At 45.0% G+C, this 21,999-nt stretch overlaps 1 protein-coding gene across 1 annotated transcript in view; it reads left to right on the forward strand.

Moving 5' to 3' along the window:
* Window positions 1–21,999, forward strand: part of LOC124612425 — a 570,719-nt gene that overhangs the window by 11,247 nt on the left and 537,473 nt on the right. Inside the window, exon 2 of the mRNA XM_047140631.1 lies at window positions 12,004–12,142. Within this exon, the coding sequence (XP_046996587.1) occupies window positions 12,047–12,142 (96 nt within the window). The 5' untranslated portion in view covers window positions 12,004–12,046. The remainder of the gene's footprint in view (window positions 1–12,003; window positions 12,143–21,999) is intronic.

Genomic DNA, 21,999 nt, shown 5'->3' on the forward strand with positions numbered 1-21,999 from the left:
TTATTCACTTTGATGAACGCTAAAAATCTCTTATGTATATGGTGCAGCAATCGTCTTAATTGTTTCTGTTTCATTTCCATTCCCTGGCTATTAACAAAACGTCAAGTAAGTAATGAGTAGCATAGATAGCTGCATCAAACCAGTTTTCAGACTGAAAGATCACAACAACAACAAGTAAGTAATGACGATTCATTCTTGGCACAAACACAGGTTCTTTTATTCTTCGGATTGTTTCTTTTGAATTTCCTTTTTAAATACTAAATACTAAAATACTAAAAGAAGATTATAAAATATTCGTAAGTAGTTTTACAGCACGTACAATGTGGTCATAATTCAACTTTAGCTACTTGAGCCGCACTGTAGACGGAAAACTGTTTACCGTATGGGTAGCCAAATTTGTAGGAATCGTGTTCAGATTGTGTGCTGCAGGATTTGCATTGTTGCCGACCGTTGTGGCCGAGTGGTTCTAAGCGCTTCAGTCCGGAACCGCGTTGCTGCTACGGTCGCAGGTTCGAATCCTACCTCGGGCATGGATGTGTGTGATGTTCTTAGGTTACTTAGGTTTACGTAGTTCTAAGTCTAGGGGACTGATGACCTCAGATGTTAAGTCCCATAGTGCTCAGAGCCATTTGAACCTTTTTTTCTTTTTTTTTTTTTTTTTTTTTTGGTTAACATCGAGTATAGATTTAAGTGTCAGGAAGTCTTTTCCGAAAGTATTAGTAAAGCGTGTAGCCAAGTATGGAAGTGAAACATGGACAATGAACACTTTAGAGCCAGCCGGTGTTCGCCGAGCGGTTCTGGGCGCTTTGTTAGTGGCGTTAGTGTCCATTACATGCCGTTAGGAACCGGTACTGTTACGGCGACGTAAGGTTGAAACGCAAGCGCCAGTGTTCATTTACAGTTGCAGACAGTCAACATGCCTCTGTACAAGGTGAGAAGGGCCTTACTCGTAAAACCATTTTATTAAAACAACATCATTGTATCGGCGTGTTAATCGACTACGGAGAGATCCTCTTTCCGCACCGGGGTTGAAAAAACACGATTCCGAAGTTGTAATTAACAGGGGATTCCGGAACAGCTCCTGGGAGAGGCCGGCGGGCAATTGCGCACAAATTCAGCGAGCGCAGGCATTTGCCTGCAGGGGGAACAGCGACTGTTAAAAATTAAAATTGAAAAGCTGCCACAAGTCCGAAGTAACTTTTTCCTTTATTTTACGTGTTTCACTCGACGAAAGCGAGCATCCTCAGAAATTACGTGGCCGAGGGCCATTCGTTACAAATACCAGGGCTGTGTATAGCGCCGTCGCCGTACGCAAAAGCCGGATATTTGCAACGAGTGGCCGTCCGCCACCTGATTTCTGAGGATGCTCGCGTTTGTCGAGTGAAACACGTAAAACAGAGAAAAAGCTACATCCGACTTGTGGCGGCTCTACAATTTTAATTTTAAGCGCCGCAAATTGTTGTGGAAGTTAGTGTTGCCGTGTCTGAGAATGCTGGATGCAATGTGTGACCTTCAAGCACTGTACGAGCTGTGTGACGACAACTGACCATTGCATGATCCATCTTTCGAAAAGTGATGTCAACAAACGCGAATTGTAGTGCGGTTCCAGGCCGTCGCGAATGCAGATGGTCGGTCCATTGGGCATCGCTTTTCACCTGCAACGTAAAGATGGTACGCAATGAATTAACAAATGTTATCTTCTCAAATTAAAATGTGCGCCTTTCAGTGTTTCATTCGTTATTTTTCTTCCGCATGTCCATACAAGTATTACCACGAAGTTTCATTGTCCTATGAGCACTCGCTTTTCGTGGGGGACCTCTCGAGCAGTGAAAGTTCAATTATAACCACCCGGTATTTGCCAGTTCCTGCCATTAGTTCTACTTGCCTCAGCAATAGTGTGAAAGTGATCTCTTACTGTATATCGGGCAGTTAAGATTGTATAACGAAGAACTGTCCTGATATACTCTGTCTCTGTTCCTGGAAGATTTATTTTTATGTTTCATCTCACATCATCTGAAACTAGAGTTATCGAACTCGTCTTTTATGGATTTTAATCCAAATAAAAAAAGTGCGATTATAGCAGAACATTTAACAATTGCTAAATTATATACCACGATTCTCGCTACCTCAAAGATGCAATATCATTTAAAAGAAAGCGTTATAATTAGTTATTCAGTCCGAAAATGTTAACTGATAATAAACACCACAAATAATAAAACTTATCAATCACCACATCAGGGCAGTGTTCTTGTCCGTGGGTGATTCGGTACTCACAAATTCGCCATTGAACTACCAGAGGTACAAGCATATATATATATGTTGGTTGGTTGCATTTCCCAGCAGACACAGATCAGAGGTGATTAGCGATCTAAAACTAAGATTCAAACTGACAAACGTAGATGATCACTAAGAAGAGCTCTGTAATCGCCGTCTTTGTAAACCCGACAACTTATGCATTGTGTGTGACAGTATCTCGTTCGTTCTAAAATACGAATTGCCATTTAACACGTAAAGGTATTTAATGCCATTCTGAAGTATCAGTGTTATTGTGCTTTGCCGAAGTTTGGATCATATTCGAAAGAACACCAGTGAGTTCAAATTTCAAGCTCTAACATGTGTAGCTGCAGCTACAACCGCTATATAGTGCACTGTGATAAACGTACCAAGCTCCCGATTGACTTCCGTTTGAAAGAGAAAGCGAGGTTTCTCAGTTATTACAACAGTCGACAGGCATCTGGCAGAAGCGGAGTTAATACCCTCATCTTGTCTTCCTAATGCACTGAAGCGCCAAAGAAACTGGTATAGACAAAAATGTTCAAATGTATGTGATTTCCCAAGGGACCAAACTGTTGAGGTCATCGATCCATAGACTCACACACCACTTAAGCTAACTTATCCTAAGAACAACACACACACACACCCAAGCCCGGGGGAGAACTCGAACCACCGCGGGGAGGGGCCGCGCAATCCGTGACATGGCGCCTCAAACCTCGCGGCCACTGCTTGCGACGATATAGGCATGCGTATTCAAAAACTGAGATACGTAAACAGACAGAATACGGCGCGGCGGTCGGCTGTTGTTACATCCGATACTGCTGCTACAATGGCAGGTTATCAATATTTCAGTGGATTTAAATGTGGTATAATAGTCGGCGCACGAGCGATAGGTCATAGCATCTCCGAGGTAGCGATGAAATGAGGAATTATCCGTACAACCATTTCACGACTGTATAGTGAATAACAGGAATCCGCTTAAACATCAAATCTCCGACATCGTTGCGGCTGGAATAAGACCCTGCAAGAACGGAACCAACGACGACTGAAGAGAATTGGTCAGCAGGGGACTGTTCAAGCTGGTGGAGGCTCTTTAATGGTGTGGGGCGTGTGCAGTTGGACTGATATGGGACCCCTGATATGTCTAGATACGACTCTGATAGGTTACACGTACGTAAGCATCATGTCTGATCACCTGCACCCATTCCTGCCCATTGTGCCTTCCGATGGAGTTTGGCAATTCCAGCAGGACAATGCGACACCCCACACGTCCAGAATTGCTATACAGTGGCTCCAGGAACACTCTTCCGAGTTTAAACACTTCCGCTGGCCCCAAGACTATCCAAACATGAACGGTATTGAGCATATCTGGGACGCCTTGCAACGTGCTGTTCAGAAGAGATCTTCAGTCCCTCGTACTCTTACGAATTTATGGCCAGCCCTGTAGGATTCCCTCCAGCAGTACTTCAGACATTAGTCGAGTGCATGCCACGTCGTGTTGCGGAACTTCTGCGTGCTGGCTCTTCAGTTCATATCTCATCCGTCGTCTTCCTAAATCCAGTAAGGCGAATACCATGGATGGTTTTGTTAATCAGGACGGGAACGATTTTACGATTTTTCCTCCCATGCTTGTCCTGTCTGACTTGCCCTCTGTATGTAACGACCTTGTCGGGGACGGCAGAGCGTTAGCCTCATTTTTCCTTTCTATTTTTTCCACTGTTAGAAGAGCAAGGCTACCTAGAGATGCGGGTAAGCTGGAGCAGTGATTGGCGTTTAACGAGTTTCGCCGTTTTTCTTCAGCCGTGTCTGTCGCTCGCTGCAGTGCACACGCGTTCGTTGCTAATTGACTCCTGGCGCAAAAGCGTCATCTGCCGTTTCTCAGGGAACATGGCAGGTTAAAGGAAACGAGGGAGAACTTTGGTTTTGACTGATGTCGAAGACGTGGCTGGCAGTTCTACAAGCATGGGGACGGGAATCATATGTGGTCTACACCTCACGTAATTGTGGGAAATCGCGTAAATGTATCACTGTTCCGTGCATGACACTGCTGAACTGGACGAGATACAACAATTACATCTACATCTACATCTATACTCCGCGAGCCACTTTACGGTGTGTGGCGGAGGGTACTTATTGTACCACTATCTGATCCCCCCTTCCCTGTTCCATTCACGAATTGTGCGTGGGAAGAACGACTGCTTGTAAGTCTCCGTATTTGCTCTAATTTCTCGGATCTTTTCGTTGTGATCATTACGCGAGATATATGTGGGCGGTAGTAATATGTTGCCCATCTCTTCCCGGAATGTGCTCTCTCGTAATTTCGATAATAAACCTCTCCGTATTGCGTAACGCCTTTCTTGAAGTGTCCGCCACTGGAGCTTGTTCAGCATCTCCGTAACGCTCTCGCGCTGACTAAATGTCCCCATGACGAATCGCGCTGCTTTTCGCTGGATCATGTCTATCTCTTCTATTAATCCAACCTGGTAAGGGTCCCATACTGATGAGCAATACTCAAGAATCGGACGAACAAGCGTTTTGTAAGCTACTTCTTTCGTCGATGAGTCACATTTTCTTAGAATTCTTCCTATGAATCTCAACCTGGCGCCTGCTTTTCCCACTATTTGTTTTATGTGATCATTCCACTTCAGATCGCTCCGGGTAGTAACTCCTAAGTATTTTACGGTCGTTACCGCTTCCAATGATTTACCACCTATGGCATAATCGTACTGGAATGGATTTCTGCCCCTATGTATGCGCATTATATTACATTTATCTACGTTTAGGGAAAGCTGCCAGCTGTCGCACCATGCATTAATCCTCTGCAGGTCCTCCTGGAGTACGTACGAGTCTTCTGATGTTGCTACTTTCTTGTAGACAACCGTGTCATCTGCAAATAGCCTCACGGAGCTACCGATGTTGTCAACTAAGTCATTTATGTATATTGTAAACAATAAACGTCCTATCACGCTTCCCTGCGGTACTCCCGAAATTACCTCTACATCTGCAGATTTTGAACCGTTAAGAATGACATGTTGTGTTCTTTCTTCTAGGAAATCCTGAAGCCAATCACAAACCTGGTCCGATATTCCGTAAGCTCGTATTTTTTTCACTAAACGTAAGTGCGGAACCGTATCAAATGCCTTCCTGAAGTCCAGGAATACGGCATCAATCTGCTCGCCAGTGTCTACGGCACTGTGAATTTCTTGGGCAAATAGGGCGAGCTGAGTTTCACATGATCTCTGTTTGCGGAATCCATGTTGGTTATGATGAAGGAGGTTTGTATTATCTAAGAACGTCATAATACGAGAACACAAAACATGTTCCATTATTCTACAACAGATTGACGTAAGCGAAATAGGCCTATAATTATTCGCATCTGATTTATGACCCTTCTTGAAAATGGGAACGACCTGCGCTTTCTTCCAGTCGCTAGGTACTTTACGTTCTTCCAGCGATCTACGATAAATTGCTGATAGAAAGGGGACAAGTTCTTTAGCATAATCGCTGTAGAATCTTAAGGGTATCTCGTCTGGTCCGGATGCTTTTCCGCTACTAAGTGATAGCAGTTGTTTTTCAATTCCGATATCGTTTATTTCAATATTTTCCATTTTGGCGTCCGTGCGACGGCTGAAGTCAGGGACCGTGTTACGATTTTCCGCAGTGAAACAGTTTCGGAACACTGAATTCAGTATTTCTGCCTTTCTTCGGTCGTCCTCTGTTTCGGTGCCATCGTGGTCAACGAGTGACTGAATAGGGGATTTAGATCCGCTTACCGATTTTACATATGACCCGGAAACACGTGTCTTGTAAAATAGTAGTACTAGCTGCTTCGATGTAAATCATTCTGAACTTGTCTCAGCTCTCAAAAATCAGATATTCACGGATTAGCTGCTGGCAGAAACCCACTGAGAGCTTTTAACGAGCTGTAATGCTAATTGTTTTGTTAAAGACCGTGGCACGAATTTACGTTTATGTAGGTAGGCCAGTACTACATCAGCAGACAGCTGTATTTTGCTGTATGTGTGCAAACCTCAATCCCCTATGTATCGTGTTATGCAAAGACCAGCACGAAATTCTGACTCACTACCGTCTCTCGAGAAGTAATTGGTGTTGAAGTAATACGAGTAACGTATCTTGTTGTAAAAAACATGTGAGATTTGTTAACTGATCAATAAATTAGTGTTGCTAAGCGACGTTCAGGGGTAATTTGTAATGTTTCTAGTTCTTGTGTGAGTGTTTCACTTCGTCCTTAAATTTTAACAAACTGAGAATGTGTTCGTATATTTGTCTCAGGTTAGAGTACTTTCAAAATTCTTAGTGTGTAATGTGTTGATGTAGCAGTTTACGGCGCCTGCTCTGTAATTAATGTTACTTTTCCGAAAACCTGTTTCCTTCTTGTGAGTCCAAATAGTTATAGAAGTACACTTCCAGTTCGTATTATGAAACTATATGTGGTGATACTAGGGTTTGCATGGATAGACTGTGGCAGTTCTGGAGTTCGGTAACGTCGGTTGCAGTCTGAATATTTAATATATTTCAATTCATTGTTCGTACTCAGCTCTGGACTTTCCGTTATAATAATGCATCATATGTTGCAGTTATCTGTAATAAAGCACTACGAGAAAAAAGCTGCACAAACATCCAATCATATTTTGATACGATTTCAAATAGGTTCATAGCTTTGCATCTTCCTGTAAATGGCGAGGAACGTAAAATTGTTCTCCTCAGAAAACGTCCAAAAGTAGTTCGTATTGCTACAATATTAATGACTCTCAGCTGGAATCAGTCAACTCATACATATTTCTGGATATAATAATTTGTATACACTACTGGCCATTAAAATTGCTACATCTAGAAGAAATGCAGATGATAAACGGGTATTCATTGGACAAATATATTATGCTAGAACTGACGTGTGATTACATTTTCACGCAACTTGGGTGCATAGATCCTGAGAGATCAGTACCCAGAACAATCACCTCTCGCCGTAATAACGGCCTTGATACGCCTGGGCATTGAGTCAAACAGAGCTCGGATGACGTGTACAAGTACAGCTGCCCATGCAGCTTCAACACGATGCCACAGTTGATCAAGAGTAGTGACTGGCGTATTGTGACGAGTCAGTTCTAGGCCACCATTGACCAGACGTTTTCAATTGGCGAGAGATCTGATGAATGTGCTGGCCAGGGCAGCAGTCGAACATTTTCTGTATCCAGAAAGGCCCGTACAGGACCTGCAACATGCGGTGGTCGTGCATTATCCTGCTGAAATGTAGGGTTTCACAGGGATCGAATGAAGGGTAGAGCCACCGCTCGTAACACATCTGAAATGTAACGTCCACTGTTCAAAGTGCTGTCAATGCGAACAAGAGGTGACCGAGACGCGTAACCAATGGCACCCCATACCATCACGCCGGTTGATACGCCAGTACGGCGATAAAGAATACACGCTTCCAATGTGAGTTCACCGCGATGTCGCCAAACACGGATGCGACCATCATGATGCTGTAAACAGAACCTGGATTCATCCGAAAAAATGACGTTTTGCCATTCGTGCACCGAGGTTCGTCGTTGAGTACACTATCGCAGGCGCTCCTGTCTGTGATGCAGCGTCAAGGGCAACCGCAGCCATCGTCTCCGAGCTGATAGTCCATGCTCCTGCAAACGTCGTCGAACTGTTCGTGCATATCTTGACTCAGGGATCGAGACGTGGCTGCACGTTCCGTTACAGCCATGCGGATAAGATGCCTGTCATTTCGACTGCTAGTGATATGTGGCCGTTGGGATCCAGCACGGCGTTCCGTATTACCCTCCTGAACCCACTGATTCCATATTCTGCTAACAGTCACTGGATCTCGACCAACGCGAGCAGCAATATCGCGATACGATAAACCGCAATCGCGGTAGGCTACAATCCGACCTTTATCAAACCCGGAAACGTGATGGTACGCGTTTCTCCTCCTTACACGAGGCATCACAACAACGTTTCACCAGACAACGGCGGTCAATTTCTGTTTGTGTATGAGAAATCGGTTGGAAACTTTCCTCGTGTCAGCACGTTGCAGGTGTCGCCACCGACCCCAACCTTGTGTGAATGCTCTGAATAGCTTATCACAGCATCTACTTCCTGTCGGTTAAATTTCGCGTCTGTAGCACGTCATATTCGTGGTGTAGCAATTTTAATGGCCAGTAGTGTAAAATAACTTCTCAAAATATACGGTTGTTTGGGTTTTTCCTTGGTAAATATTTCATCCACAGTGGATTGACAGAGATTCTATAATTCTGTCCCGAAGTTCGTCTCCCGAAGCGAGGCAGCTAGAATAGTGCAAGCAATTAAATTTATATTTGGGCCCGGGTCGCCATAGTGGTCACACGGGGCTGGTGACTTTGCTGGACACTCTCTGCAGCGTGGCTGCGCCATCTTGGCGACAGCTGCACCGTTAGCAGTGAGACCGCCTCGACGCATCGTTTAGTTCCCCTACATCCTAAGAGCTGGCTAAATATGGCAGAGTGGGCTCGCCGTGATTGCTATACAGTCCTGAGCGGCAGAGCCGCGGACGCAGGAGTAGACGGCAGCGGCCGCCGCAGATGGCAGGGATCTCAATTCCCACGACCGGACTCCGACCAAACCGGTAGTGCTGGCGACCACTCTTGAGGCACTCAGCACCACCTCTGATCTCGCGGAAGCCCTAATGGCCGCAATTGAGTCGTCTCCACTGCGCTCCCTCTAGCACCACCATCTTCTAGAGTTACGACGGTGGGTCGTCGTTTAGCTAGATGCCAACACTGATACGCGATAACTAAAGTCGCAGGACTCGTGTTCTCACGAGTCTGAGAACTGGAATCTTTGAAGAGAACGAGGCAGTACTGATGTGGACCTCTGCCAGATACTATTTATCAAACAATAAATCCTTTTGTTTCCAATCACACGCTTTTTCAGACCCTCTTGTATGTATGACATGGACCAGCCTGTACTTGGGACACAAAATTGTTTACGTTAGCCATCTGGAGAGTCTTGAGCGACGAATGAGAAGGGTGCTGGTGATAGAATTAGGGTGACAAGTGGATCAAGTGTTTGGCATGGGAAGAGTGGTAGGGCTAGAGAGGACCTATGTAATTTGCAATAAATTTCAAGATATGTTTACAATATCAGCGTAGATATCGTGTTCTTGTTAGTCGCTGGCACCAGTGTATTGCTTACTAGTTATCCGAAATGAAAAATGTTCTACTTCTTGAATTCTGCAGTAAATTGTAAAAAGGTCAAGTAATAGCTCTGACATAATCTACCTACGATTATTACTCTATTAAAAGACTATAACCCCCCTTTTTTTGGAGTAACATGTTGTTTCTCAAATTATTCCGTCTCCCCAGATCAAGCTGGTGTTCCTCGTATGAAAATCTAGAATCTGGAAGATTGAGCTTCCACTTCGATACAATCATAGCATGAGTCAAGACAGAACCTTGGGGTAAATTTTAACTTATATGTGGTAGTACAGATTTTCTTGGTTTCAAAAGAACCGTCCCTTTTCATATGGTTATACTTTTTTACAAATATACACCTACAACCTCGAGGCATTTTTTGCACTTACGTTTAGGGTCTAAGTATTCATCTACCTTTCACAAAAATTGAATGAGCACTCTTATCTGGCACACAACTAACACCCACAAGTTAATCTAACTAGTCCCATACTTATGCGACCTTGTCTGGAGTTGTTGCTGTGTAGAATGGCGGTCACCCAAAGCTGACAGAAGGGGAATAGCACAGACCAAGTCTTTCATAAACCCTCACACAGGAGAAACACACCGTGATCTTGCAGGCAAATAGTGGAACGCAAGATCAGTTTGCCCCTAGCGCCCGATCCGTCACTGTGGCAGCTTTTTGTTGAGGAAACCACACAGCGCCTCCACGAGATCGAGATATCTCGGAAGCCTCTTGTGCAGTGCGGGATCTTTGCGCCCCTTACGGATGATCCTTTGTTGAGGCAGCTCGTAACAGGTCTCCCACAGCCGTCGAAGTGAGCGAGAGAGCTAGCTGCTGCGGGGTGAGCCCCTGCTGGCAACAACGTGGAACGTCAACTTACAACTGGTGCCGAGGTAAAGATTTAGTGTCGAGGCTAGGTTAAAAGTCGCCTCAAGGTTCTACCCTCATTCGCGTAGAAGATAAAGTCTTATGATTTCGGGTAAACCTTCTTGAAACAAAATGTTAAACGTTGCTGTGACTCAGATCTGTATAAATTTGAAGAGGTTGAAAAAAAACAGCCAACCAGTTGCAAACCAAAGTTTTTTTTTTTTTTTTGCCCAGGTTTCAATATTCGCAAAAATATCTTCTTCAGAAGAAGTGGGTCCTAAAAATTTGTATTAACGGTTTCAAACTATTTTTACATCATCATCACCTCAGCCTTTTCCCACATCATGTGGGGTCGGCGTTGCTTTGCTGGATCCTTCTCTTCCATAAATGCCTGACCTATTTTTACGTAATACAACAAAATATTAATAATAGAAAAATTTCTGTGAGGTAAACGTACCCACTTGTTACATCATATGGCGGTAAATTACATTATCTGAAGCCATTTATCACCATGTGATATGACAACTGAGTAGGTTTATGTCACAAATATTTTTCTCTTATTAATATTTTGTTATGTATGTAAAAATAGTTCTTAACCGTTTGTACACATTTTTAGAGCCCTCTCCTTCTGGAGAAAATATTTTTACAAATATCAAAACCTAGATCAACTGCTAAGTAAATCTTCGGTTTCCAGCTGGTTGGCTGATATTTTTTTATGCTCTTCCTCTAGAAACGCACTGTTAAACAGTATTACTTACACACGCATAAAGACAACATGTTGGCATTTACGGAACACGATGTATCAGTGAGTGAACGGATTGACATATTTTACAGTCTCCGGTTTTTGTTCTTTCCTCTTTGCACTCTTTTGCTCTTTCCTTCTCAACTTCGGAAAGTGAAAGACATTTTTTACAGACAGTTTCCAGTTCTTGTTCTTTTCTCTTTGCACTCTTTTGCTCTTTCCTTCTCAACTCTGGAAAGTGAAAGACTTTATTGTATTGAAATGACTGCATAGGTTTTCCCTGTGTAATTATTCTTGATACTCTCCATGGGTTTGTTGCCGGATCCTAAAATCATCATGAATGAATGTTTCGGCGGTCTACCTGTCCGCCATCTTCAGGAGAGCACGCCTGCTGCTACTACTGCTGGGTAACGCAGAAAACTGATGTATAGGCACCGTACCGTACAAAGAGCTTGCTCCGCCACCACAGTTGTTGTCCCTCAAGATTGGGCTGGCTGAGTCACCACTGGTAGAACACTGGCGCCAACGATATATTTTCAAACACTACGGCCGACTGCAACAACGGACCCAGGAACACTGTATTATCTCGCATTAAAATACAGGGTCCTCTGTTGCAGTCGGCCCTAGTGTTTGAAAATTTATCTTTGGCGCCAGTGCTCAGCCAGCCACATCTTGGGGGGGCAGCAACTGTGGCAAAAGACGCATGCGCCTTGAACGGTACAGGGGGCTATAGAGGACGACGACTTGCAGCCCTTGCATTAGGTTTCAACAGAACTCAGCAGGAGCTTTCTCCTGTAGATGGTGGAGCCCCGAAATATAGAGTTACGTTGGTTTCAGAGTCCCGCAGCAGACTCGAGGACACTGCCGCTTTACTGTATGGTTAGCTTCCTGCTGAGCGGAGTGCTATTGCTCTTCCTCAGGCTGTCCCTGGAGCGGGCGGAGCGGCTGCTGACGGAGGTGGAGATGGCGTCGCGACGCCTGGAGACGCTGTGCGACGCCCGGCGGGAGCGGCTCCGGGACCTGGCCAGGCTGCGCGCGCTCCAGCACGAGAGCGAGCAGGTACCGTGCCCCTCTCTCTCTCTCTCTGTCCACGCGCCGCGCCTGCACAGTAGAAATGCTCACACGACAAACACGTCGCCGTAACCTCGAGTGGCATATAGCCAAGGGAGATAATATACTTTTGATTTATTTTACGTATTATGACCTACAATATCATCTTTTCTGCCGACGCCGCCACTTCATCACGAATATTTTGTTCGAAAGATGGTTCAAACGGCAGCGGACACCTAGAAGAAGCAAAAAGCAATGTGAACTCTTGGAAGATTAATCTTTACCACTTTCTCGACAGGCGTAGGACTGGTGTAACGGCAGTTACGCGGACGGCGCCTGAGTTTTATCTATGCAGTGCGTGAAACTTCTTACAAGGGAACCTCCCCATCGCACCCCCCCTCAGATTTAGTTACAAGTTGGCACAGTGGATATGCCTTGAAAAACTGAACACAGGTCAATCGAGAAAAGAGGAAGAAGTCGTAAACTGAATAGTCCACGCGCAAGATAGGCAACATGTGAGCCCAGGAGCGCCGTGGTTCCGTGGTTAGCGTGAGCAGCTGAGGAACGAGAGGTCCTTGGTTCAAGTCTTCCTTCGAGTGAAAAGTTTAATTTTTTATTTTCAGACAATTATTATCTATCCGTCCGTCCGTCCGATGCGAGGTAACTGCGCCGTAGTATGGGGACGCTACACCTAAACAAACATCGAAACTATTGCATTCATTTGTTGAAGTTTAAGTGACAAACTCTTATGTTTTCATCACTTTTTTGGGAGTGATTATCACATCCACAAGAAAACCTAAATCGGGCAAGGTATAAGAATCTTTTTACCCATTCGCCAAGTGTACAAGTTAGGTTGGTCGACAACATATTCCTGTCATGTGACGCACATGCCGTCACCAGTGTCGTATAGAATATATCAGACGTGTTTTCCTGTGGAGGAATCGGTTGACCTATGACCTTGCGATCAAATGTTTTCGGTTCCCATTGGAGAGGCACGTCCTTTCGTCTACTAATCTCACGGTTTTGCGATGCGGTCGCAAAACACAGACACTAAACTTATTACAGTGAACAGAGACGTCAATAAACGAACTGACGGATCATAACTGCGAAAATAAAGAAAGTAAACTTTTCACTCGAGGGAAGACTTGAACCAAGGACCTCTTCTTCCGCAGCTGCTCACGCTAACCACTGGACCACGGCGCTCCTAAGCCGACGCTGTCCTTGATGTTGCATATCTTTCGCATGGACTACTCAGTTTGTATATTTTGCTTTTTTTTCATCGTTACACACAACTTCCTGTTTTTCTCGATTGATCTGTGTTCAGTTTTTCAAGGCCTATCCACTGTGCCAGCTTATAACTAAATCTGAGGGGGGGTGCGATGGGGAGGTTCCCTTGTTAGCTCCCATTCAGCTTCATTCCGCCTATCGATAACAATGCAGACAACAGAAGAAAACATCTCGGCGTTGTGCTACCACGTAGCATTCGAATTCTGACCTATCTCTACTCGAACTCAGCGCCTCGTACGTTGCTGCTCCGTGTTGCGTCCGCACTGTTTCCGTCTGTCAGTACGAGAAAGAAGGGAAGAACGTCCTGGTGGTGTAAAAATTGTGATCAGCTCTCTGTATGCTTGCATGTTTCAAAGCATACGATACTTGGGCAAATCATGTGCAAGAACGGCGTATACAAATCTCTTTTGCGGAATAAAAACATGGTTCAGTAAACCTGTTTGTGTATCTGCTACTTTTCTATCTCACAATCCACCTTTTACAGCTACTTAAAGCAGGATTCAATGTTTCAAATGACACGCCACACTAATTTATTGCATTTACATAGGGTGATTCGAAAAAAGTTAAAAAACTGACAAGGCACGTCGTGCATACGACAAGGATCAGTAATCACATAGGAACAGGGGGGCGTAAACGCCACGAGAGGGCGCTTCTGACACGTCTTGCCTGGCATTGTCGGAGACTTTAATTGGGCCGTACATTCCCCCCAGGCTGAACTGATGGTCGCACGTATCTCGCATTCCTGCGATAGATTTTGTGGGACGTGCTGAATGATGTTCTCATGCCTAAACGTAGCCGCATTCGATTTCAGCAAGACGGAGCTCCAGCACATAACAGCAAACAAGTGAGGGCACACCTGGAGGCAGCCTTTCCAGGGCCCTGGAATGGTCGCGATGGGCTACTCGAAAGGCCACCACGATCACTCCATCTGTCCCCATTCGGTTTTTTCCTGTGGGGATATCTGAAGGGATAGTTGGATAGATCAGAAAGATACTTGAAATGCACTCCTGGTTCAGTGTAAATGACGTCACTGTACACGTCCGAAAATTGAAGAGGATGAATTACTTGACAGTTTCAGATCTCGTAAATTTTATACGGGTTTCGTTTATCTATGGCAACAGTAATGTCAGCGTTGAAGATATGTTCAACATATTGTAGAAGATTGGCAGCTAATCACTGGTTTCCTCAGAACACAGCTTTGTAAGCAGTACAATTTCGCAGAAAGGCATGCATTTGGAATGCATTTAGTGTTGCTAAGTGTGAAGGATGCTGGAATCGAGGACTGAATATTCGTGTTTCAACACAGTTAGATTATTTTTCTTTACTTGCACCACTGGATGCTATGAAATGGTCCCCAATCATTGAAACACTGAATAAAGAAACTGAGTGAATGAATTTCGGCAAATTGGATTCCTTAACGGAGACGTAGCGCCGAGAAATGCAGTAACTATTAGCCGGTTCTTACGAGGGAACCCGTAAAATAAATCACACATTATTATAGCAGTCCAACTAACTACTGACCGCTGCACTGCACTTCAAAATGACACAGATACATGACACTAATTTTCAACATTGCCATCAAATCTTTGTAAACAACGATCCGAACGTTCTACCGATCTTCCAGTTCCTCGACGATAGAAATCCACTCCTCGGTCGCAGAGCCATTCGATAACCGCTGCGTGAACGTCCTCGACGTTGCAGAAACTCTCACCCACCAGATGTTCCTTCTCGATTGCCTGGACGTGTCATCAGTCGTCGATGTTGATGGCCTTCCTTGCCGATCAGCAACACGTAAATTATACCGGCCGTGGTCGTTTGTTGGTATCATTTCACTACCCTTGGACCCAACACTGCATTTGGTCCGTATACCGCCAGAATTTAATGCTGAATCTGTGTACAATTTAGACGTTTCGCCCGCCGAAATAGTACTGTCCCCCGAACTTCAGCTGCGGATTAGATTTTCAGTTGCCGCGGCATTTCAGTCCCACACTGTGGTGCATCTGTTACCGGTACCGCAGCAGGAAGAACTGCCTCTGCAGGAAACCGCCAACATTTTCTCTCTTTTTGATGATGTGACACTTATAACGGACCTCGGTCTTAGGGTCATGGAACGACGTGTTTAACTCAATGATGGAAGCTGAAGAAATGAATTAAAATTTGTGCCGTGGCCGGGACTCGAACCCGGGTATTCTTGCTATAGTTAAATTTTCCCCGCGACATTTAAGTCTCACCATTATCTATGATAATGATGGAATGTGAAGAAATGCATTAAAATTTTTGCCACGGCCAGGGGGGGGGGGGGGGGGGGGGAAGACCCGGGTTCGAGTCCCGGTCGTGGGAAAAATTTTGATCCATTTCTTCAGCTTCCATCATTATCGTATATAACGATGAGCCTTAAATGTCGCGGGGAAAACTTAATTATAAGATGATTAACTAAATTTCTGAAGTCCCTACTGACGTATTAGTAGCTATATATAATTATATAACGTTGAGAGTCTCTTTTAGTTCCATTTGGTTGCTACTGGCACGTTTTGGGTCATACGGGACTCATCCTGGAATTTTGACTTTCTTTACGTAGTTGTTAACACTTCTTGCACTTAATGGACTTCTCTAAGGTGCGGCTTTAAGGTGCGGCTTATTAACTTCCAAGTCCGCCCGATGGCACGTCAGCGTGACAGACTGCCGTCCTAAGAGGCCCGGGTTCGATTCCCGGCTGGGTCGGGGATTTTCTCCTCTCAGGTACTGGGTGTTGTGTTATCTTCATCACATTTCATCCCCATCCGGCGCGCAGGTCGCCCAGTGTGGCGTCGAATGTAATAAGACCTGCACCAAGGCGGCCGGACCTGCCTTGTAAGGGGCCTCCCGGCAGTGACGCCAAATGCACATTTCATTTCCATTAACTTACAAGACTAAATAAAGGGTAGGACAAAGTATACCATACTGTGTGTATGACCCTACAAAAAATTGTAGAATCCACACGTCCTGGAAGAGTCAGCGGTGAACAATGTGTGTGTGTGTGTGTGTGTGTGTGTGTGTGTGAGAGAGAGAGAGAGAGAGAGAGAGAGAGAGAGAGAGACAGACAGAGAGAGAGAGAGATTGTGCGTCTGAGTTCAAATGTTTGTATTGTTTGTATACGTTTGCAATCATATAGGAATGTCGGTGTGATGTGCGGCAGGGGATGACGGTTTTCGAGTTGGGTGATGGCGGTATATGACATCTGAAGTGACTGACTTGTTAATGAACATCAAAGAAGAAAAAGACACATGTGCTTCGATTCTCTTGTCATGGTGATACCTGTGACTGGACTCATTTCTGTGGCCTACAGCGGAGCTGGATTGTGACAAATGAAGGTATTTATCGCTAACAAGATTGTCGGGTACGTTTAACAGCCGGGGTGCGGGATGGACTGCTATTATCCGGCACACGGGCCCCCCTTCACGTTTGGTATTCTCAGCGCGGCCAGTGCGTGCCTCAGGCGCGAGAGCCCGGCGCATTGGTATGCTGGAAGCACGGCCGGGGTCATGCTCGCTCCCCAGCGCCCGCTTGACCCGCGCTGCGGCAGCTGACTGCCGCTGTTTGTACAGCGCGCGGTCCGCGCCTGCAGATACCCGTCCGCGACTTCACGCCAGCAGGTGTTCGCGAGCTCGCGCTGCGTGGGAGCTAAAGCCGTCAACGGACGAGTTATCTAGTGCTGACGTGTAGCTGTACTGGTTTTGTGCTGTCATTTCCTGTTGTTTCACCGAGGGAGGTGGCGCAGTTGTGAGCCAATGGACTCGCGTTCGGGAGGACGACGGTTCGAGCCCGCGTCCGGACATTCACGTTTAGATTTTTCGTGATTTCCCTAATTCACTCCGGGCAAAAGCAGGGATGATTCCTTTGAAAGGACACGGCCAATTTCCTTCCCAATCCGAGCTTGTGCATCGTCTCTAATGACCTCGGCGTCGACGGGACGTTAAACATAATCTTCCTTCATTGCTGCTGTCTCACGTTGAGCGGCCATTCACTGCCTCACTAGAAACACAAAATAAGTTATGCAATATTTCGGCAACGTGGTACGAAATGTTCAACCAATAAGGGGCACGAACACACTCTACGTCACAAGCAGAACTTACGAAACGCCATATTGTTGTAAGAGGTCCGAGCAGATGTAATTTCGATGTACTGCTCATGCGTTGCCTGCGATATGCAAGGTATAAGAGAATCTCTGACCAGAGAGCAGTGTTGACTGCAGTAGGAACTGTGTAGCTGTAGCAGTAAGTTGTTGCTAGTCTGCAGTCTGCTCTGGTCTGGTCTGGTGTATCGTGTTGGCTGGGCCGGTCGCGGTGCAGCGATGCCGGAGCATGAGTATTATTGTATAAGGTAAAAAGCAGCCTCGCGCACATGTAGTAATGTTATTTCAACTCCCAGCACCCTCGCGCATATGTAGTAACGTCATTTCAACTCCCATGTAAATGTTTTAAAAATCTCGTAATAATAATCTTTCTCATAAAAAGTAACTTTCAACAACCATTTATTTCAATTTAAAGAACTTGCTAATTTCTCCAATCCATGATCATCCTGATTATTGCAAAAGAAAAATCAATTGTTTCGTTTCATAAATGACAAATCTATCGGCCAGCATTGCACAGGGCTGTGCCAGAAAAATTTATTGTAAGAGCAGATATATATGCGCTATCCGGCGACTTCATTGAGGTAAGAATTTTCCTTTTTTTATTCAGAATGATCTTTCAGGGCCATGACGCAGCACTGCAGACGTCCAAAATTTACCAGGTTAAATTCACAGTCAATTATTGAAAAGTTATAAGTGAGCGACAATTTAATTGAGAGGTTACTTACATTGTATTATCACCAGGTTACTGACTTTAAATTTTGTTGGGACGTTACACTGAATGTGAACGACATAATTATATTTTTTACTGTTGAGAGGTTTAGCAATTTTTCTGTTTTGACGTTACACTAAATGTGAATGAATTCTGTGCGGAGGTTAAATGAGAATGATTTTTGTGGGGAGGTTACATTGTATTTATCGTTTCCAGTTGAAGCCCATATTCGGTCGCTTTGTATTTTAACTTACCTCCTATTAATATGTACTGTTTCTAACCACCAACTCAGTGAGGATCCCTTGAAAGCCCTTCGTTATTGGCTCGATTTGTTGTAATAAAATGACAGGAAACGTCGTATTGTAGGTTACAGAATTTTCGTGTTACAACCCGTGTTTCATGAAAGTTAGTCGCTTTAAGGCAATGTCTCATTCAAGATTCATCAAATCTGAATAGTTTTCGGTAGTATTTGGTATAATTAAATGGCAGTCATAACATATCGGCGATTAAACCCCATTCAGAAGATCTGAGCCGGCCGCGGTGGTCTAGCGGTTCTAGGCGCTCAGTCCGGAACCGCGCGACTGCTACGGTCGCAGGTTCGAATCCTGCCTCGGGCATGGATGTGTGTGATGTCCTTAGGTTAGTTAGGTTTAATTAGTTCTAGGTTCTAGGGGACTGATGACCACAGATGTTAAGTTCCATAGTGCTCAGAGCCATTTGAACCATTTGAAGATCGGAACATCAAATACAAGGTCGTTCAGGGTTGTCACATGCGCCGAACGCCGAATTACTTAACAATGTGTAGTGGGTTCGCCTCCTAATGTATTTAATTTCTTTTTTTCTTATATATAGGCGGCCGGTGTGACCGTGCGGTTCTAGACGCTTCAGTCTGGAACCGCGTGACCGCTACGGTCGCAGGTTCGAATCCTGCCTCGGGCATGGATGTGTGTGATGTCCTTAGGTTAGGGGACTGATGACCATAGATGTTAAGTCCCATAGTGCTCAGAGCCATTTGAACCATATATATATATATATAATCTGCAGCCGCAAATCGCGTTAGGTGCATCTCCTGAGGTTGGGCTTCCTGTCCTCGTCCACGTCAACGTTAGCTACCTCGTCTCGTGTCAAGATGGCTCAAGTCTCGGAAAGCCAGTCTGATACATTTGTAAAAGAGGCACCACGCTTATTCGTAGAAGGACACATTAAGCTGCTTTTGACCTGTCAAGGAGTTATACCTGAATTAGTTCTAATTTACGGAATTGATATACTGAGTTCTGCATCTCCATTGAAATTAGTCTTACGTTGGGACTTGATGAGCCATTTCTGTGTCACAAATCGCAGTGGAGCAATGGACGAACGCAACATATCTAAATGAAATGTTCAAGACGTTGTCCACACCTTGACACCCGAACAAAAGCAACGTCGTGAGGACGTCTGCTGCTACTTGATTGATATCAACAACGTGGACAATCTTTCCTGGAAAAAAGCATCACTGGTGACGAGATTAGGTGTTTTCAATTTGATCGTATCTCAGAATGACTAAGTGCAGATATTCGCATGAAGGCTCGACGCACTCACTACGTAAGCGCAGTCCAGGCCAGTGTAAAGCGTGAGATGATCAATAATCCCAAAGAAAGACTTTTCTGACAGGTTCACATACTCATATAAATGTTGCGTGCGTTGTACTGAGCGAATTATGTGAAACACTCGAAGCATTAAAACCACCACATCAACTCTTCTCTGTTAGTTTTAATGCAGTGTTAGAGCGCCGGCCGGGGTGGCCGATCGGTTCTGGGCGCTACGGTCTGGGGCCGCGCGGCTGCTACGGTCGCAGGTTCAGGTCCTGTCAGAAGGCAACTCCCATAGTGCTCAGAGCCCTTTGAACCACTTATATATATTTTTTTTTTTTAAATGGACTTGTAGTCCGGGGTTATATGTTGCAATGCAGCGTCACCGGTCTATTGCGGTCTAACTGTGTTGGTGGGGCAGTAAATTTCCACAGGGCAGTGATTCCGTCACTGCAATTCGCTTTGGAGGTGTGGCGGTGGGACTTGTAGTCCCGTACCGCCCCCTGACGGTGATGGTACTACATGAGTCGGGCAGAAAAATTTTGCCTATCATGAGCGGGTGGGGGTGTGGCGATGGGACTTGTAGTCCCGTACGCCAGGGCAGGGGTGTCAACCACTTATTTGCAGTGTTAAAACTTTATGGACTGACGGTGGTATATCTACTGCGAGACAGAAGATTTTATTTCATTCCACCTAACGTGAATTTCGCCCGTAGCAACACTATCTGCAAATGAAAAAGTAATTCGAATCCTCTCTGCGGTTCTTATTCCACGACGGACTTAAGTTCAACCATTAGTGTCCGAGTGGGCTTCTTTTCTGATCGTGCCCTGGCAAGGGCGTACCATTTTCAGTAAGAGACCCCAAACTAACCTTGAGGTTACTTACAGCTACGCGTAACTAACTCCATCTTACATACACACAAATTTCAAGCCCTCTTCGGCCAACGCGATATTGATTCCCATAGTCTGCCTAAATCACTTCATTTCTCTCTTTAAATAGTTTATGATCTCCTTGTCTAACTGAGCGAGAACGGATTCTCTAATGTGTGTGACGCCAAGGAGACGTTTAACTCCAACTTTCCTACAATCTTGCACACGTCTCTGAAGTTTCTCGATGTACTCCGTCAGTCCTATCTTGCAAGGATTCCACACCGCTCTGAGCACTATGGGACTCAACTGCTGTGGTCATAAGTCCCCTAGAACTTAGAACTACTGAAACCTAACTAACCTAAGGACATCACACACATCCATGCCCGAGGCAGGATTCGAACCTGCGACCGTAGTGGTCGTGCGGTTCCAGACTGTAGCGCCTTTAACCGCTCGGCCACTCCGGCCGGCGATTCCACACCGCGCAGCAGCACCCCAAAATGGGATGGACAAGCGTAGTGTAGGCAGTCTCTTTGATAGACTTGTTGTATCTGCTAAGTGTTCTGCCAATAAAACGCAGACTTTGGTTTGCCTTCCCCACAACATTTTCTATCGGTTCTTTCCAATTTAAGTTATTCGTAATTGTAATTCATGGGTATGTAGTTGGATTTACCGCCTTTAGATTTGACTGGTTTATCGTGTAACCGAAGTTTAACGGGTTCCTTTTGCCACTCATGTGGATTACCTCACACTTTTCGTTATTTAGGATCAATTGCTATTTTTCCACCATACAGATATCTTTTCTAAATCGTTTTGCAATTTGTTTTGGTCTTCTGATGACCTTATTAGTCGCTAAATGACAGCGTCGTCTACAGACAACCTAAGACGGTTGCTGAGATTGCCCCCTAAATCCTTTATAAATATATGAATCTGCAGAGGGGCTATAACCCTACCTTGGGGAAACCCGGAAATCACCATCCGCAGATCTGGCTTAGTGTACCAAACGATAGAGAGTGAGACTATTCGGTATTCCGTTCTGTAACAAACGGGCTACAGACTTGAAGAAAATCTGCTGTACTAGTTGATTTATTAATTACATTGCTATGACGGAAAGGACTATTTTTGAATAACTTTGCGTGCAGATACTGTTTAGTGATGTAGTGTACGATGAAACTGGAGAAAAAAATTGTATGAATGAGATTTGAACCCATACCGCCAGCGTGGTAGCTGTAAACTTTAGCCCCTGCGCCACGCTCTCCTAGTCAAAAGGTAATTAACGTGAGAGGTGCGGCAGGTACGCATAAAACATCAATCTCGATTTTTTC

The sequence above is a fragment of the Schistocerca americana genome, chromosome 4 (assembly GCF_021461395.2).
Source record: "Schistocerca americana isolate TAMUIC-IGC-003095 chromosome 4, iqSchAmer2.1, whole genome shotgun sequence".
Lineage (NCBI taxonomy): Eukaryota > Metazoa > Arthropoda > Insecta > Orthoptera > Acrididae > Schistocerca > Schistocerca americana.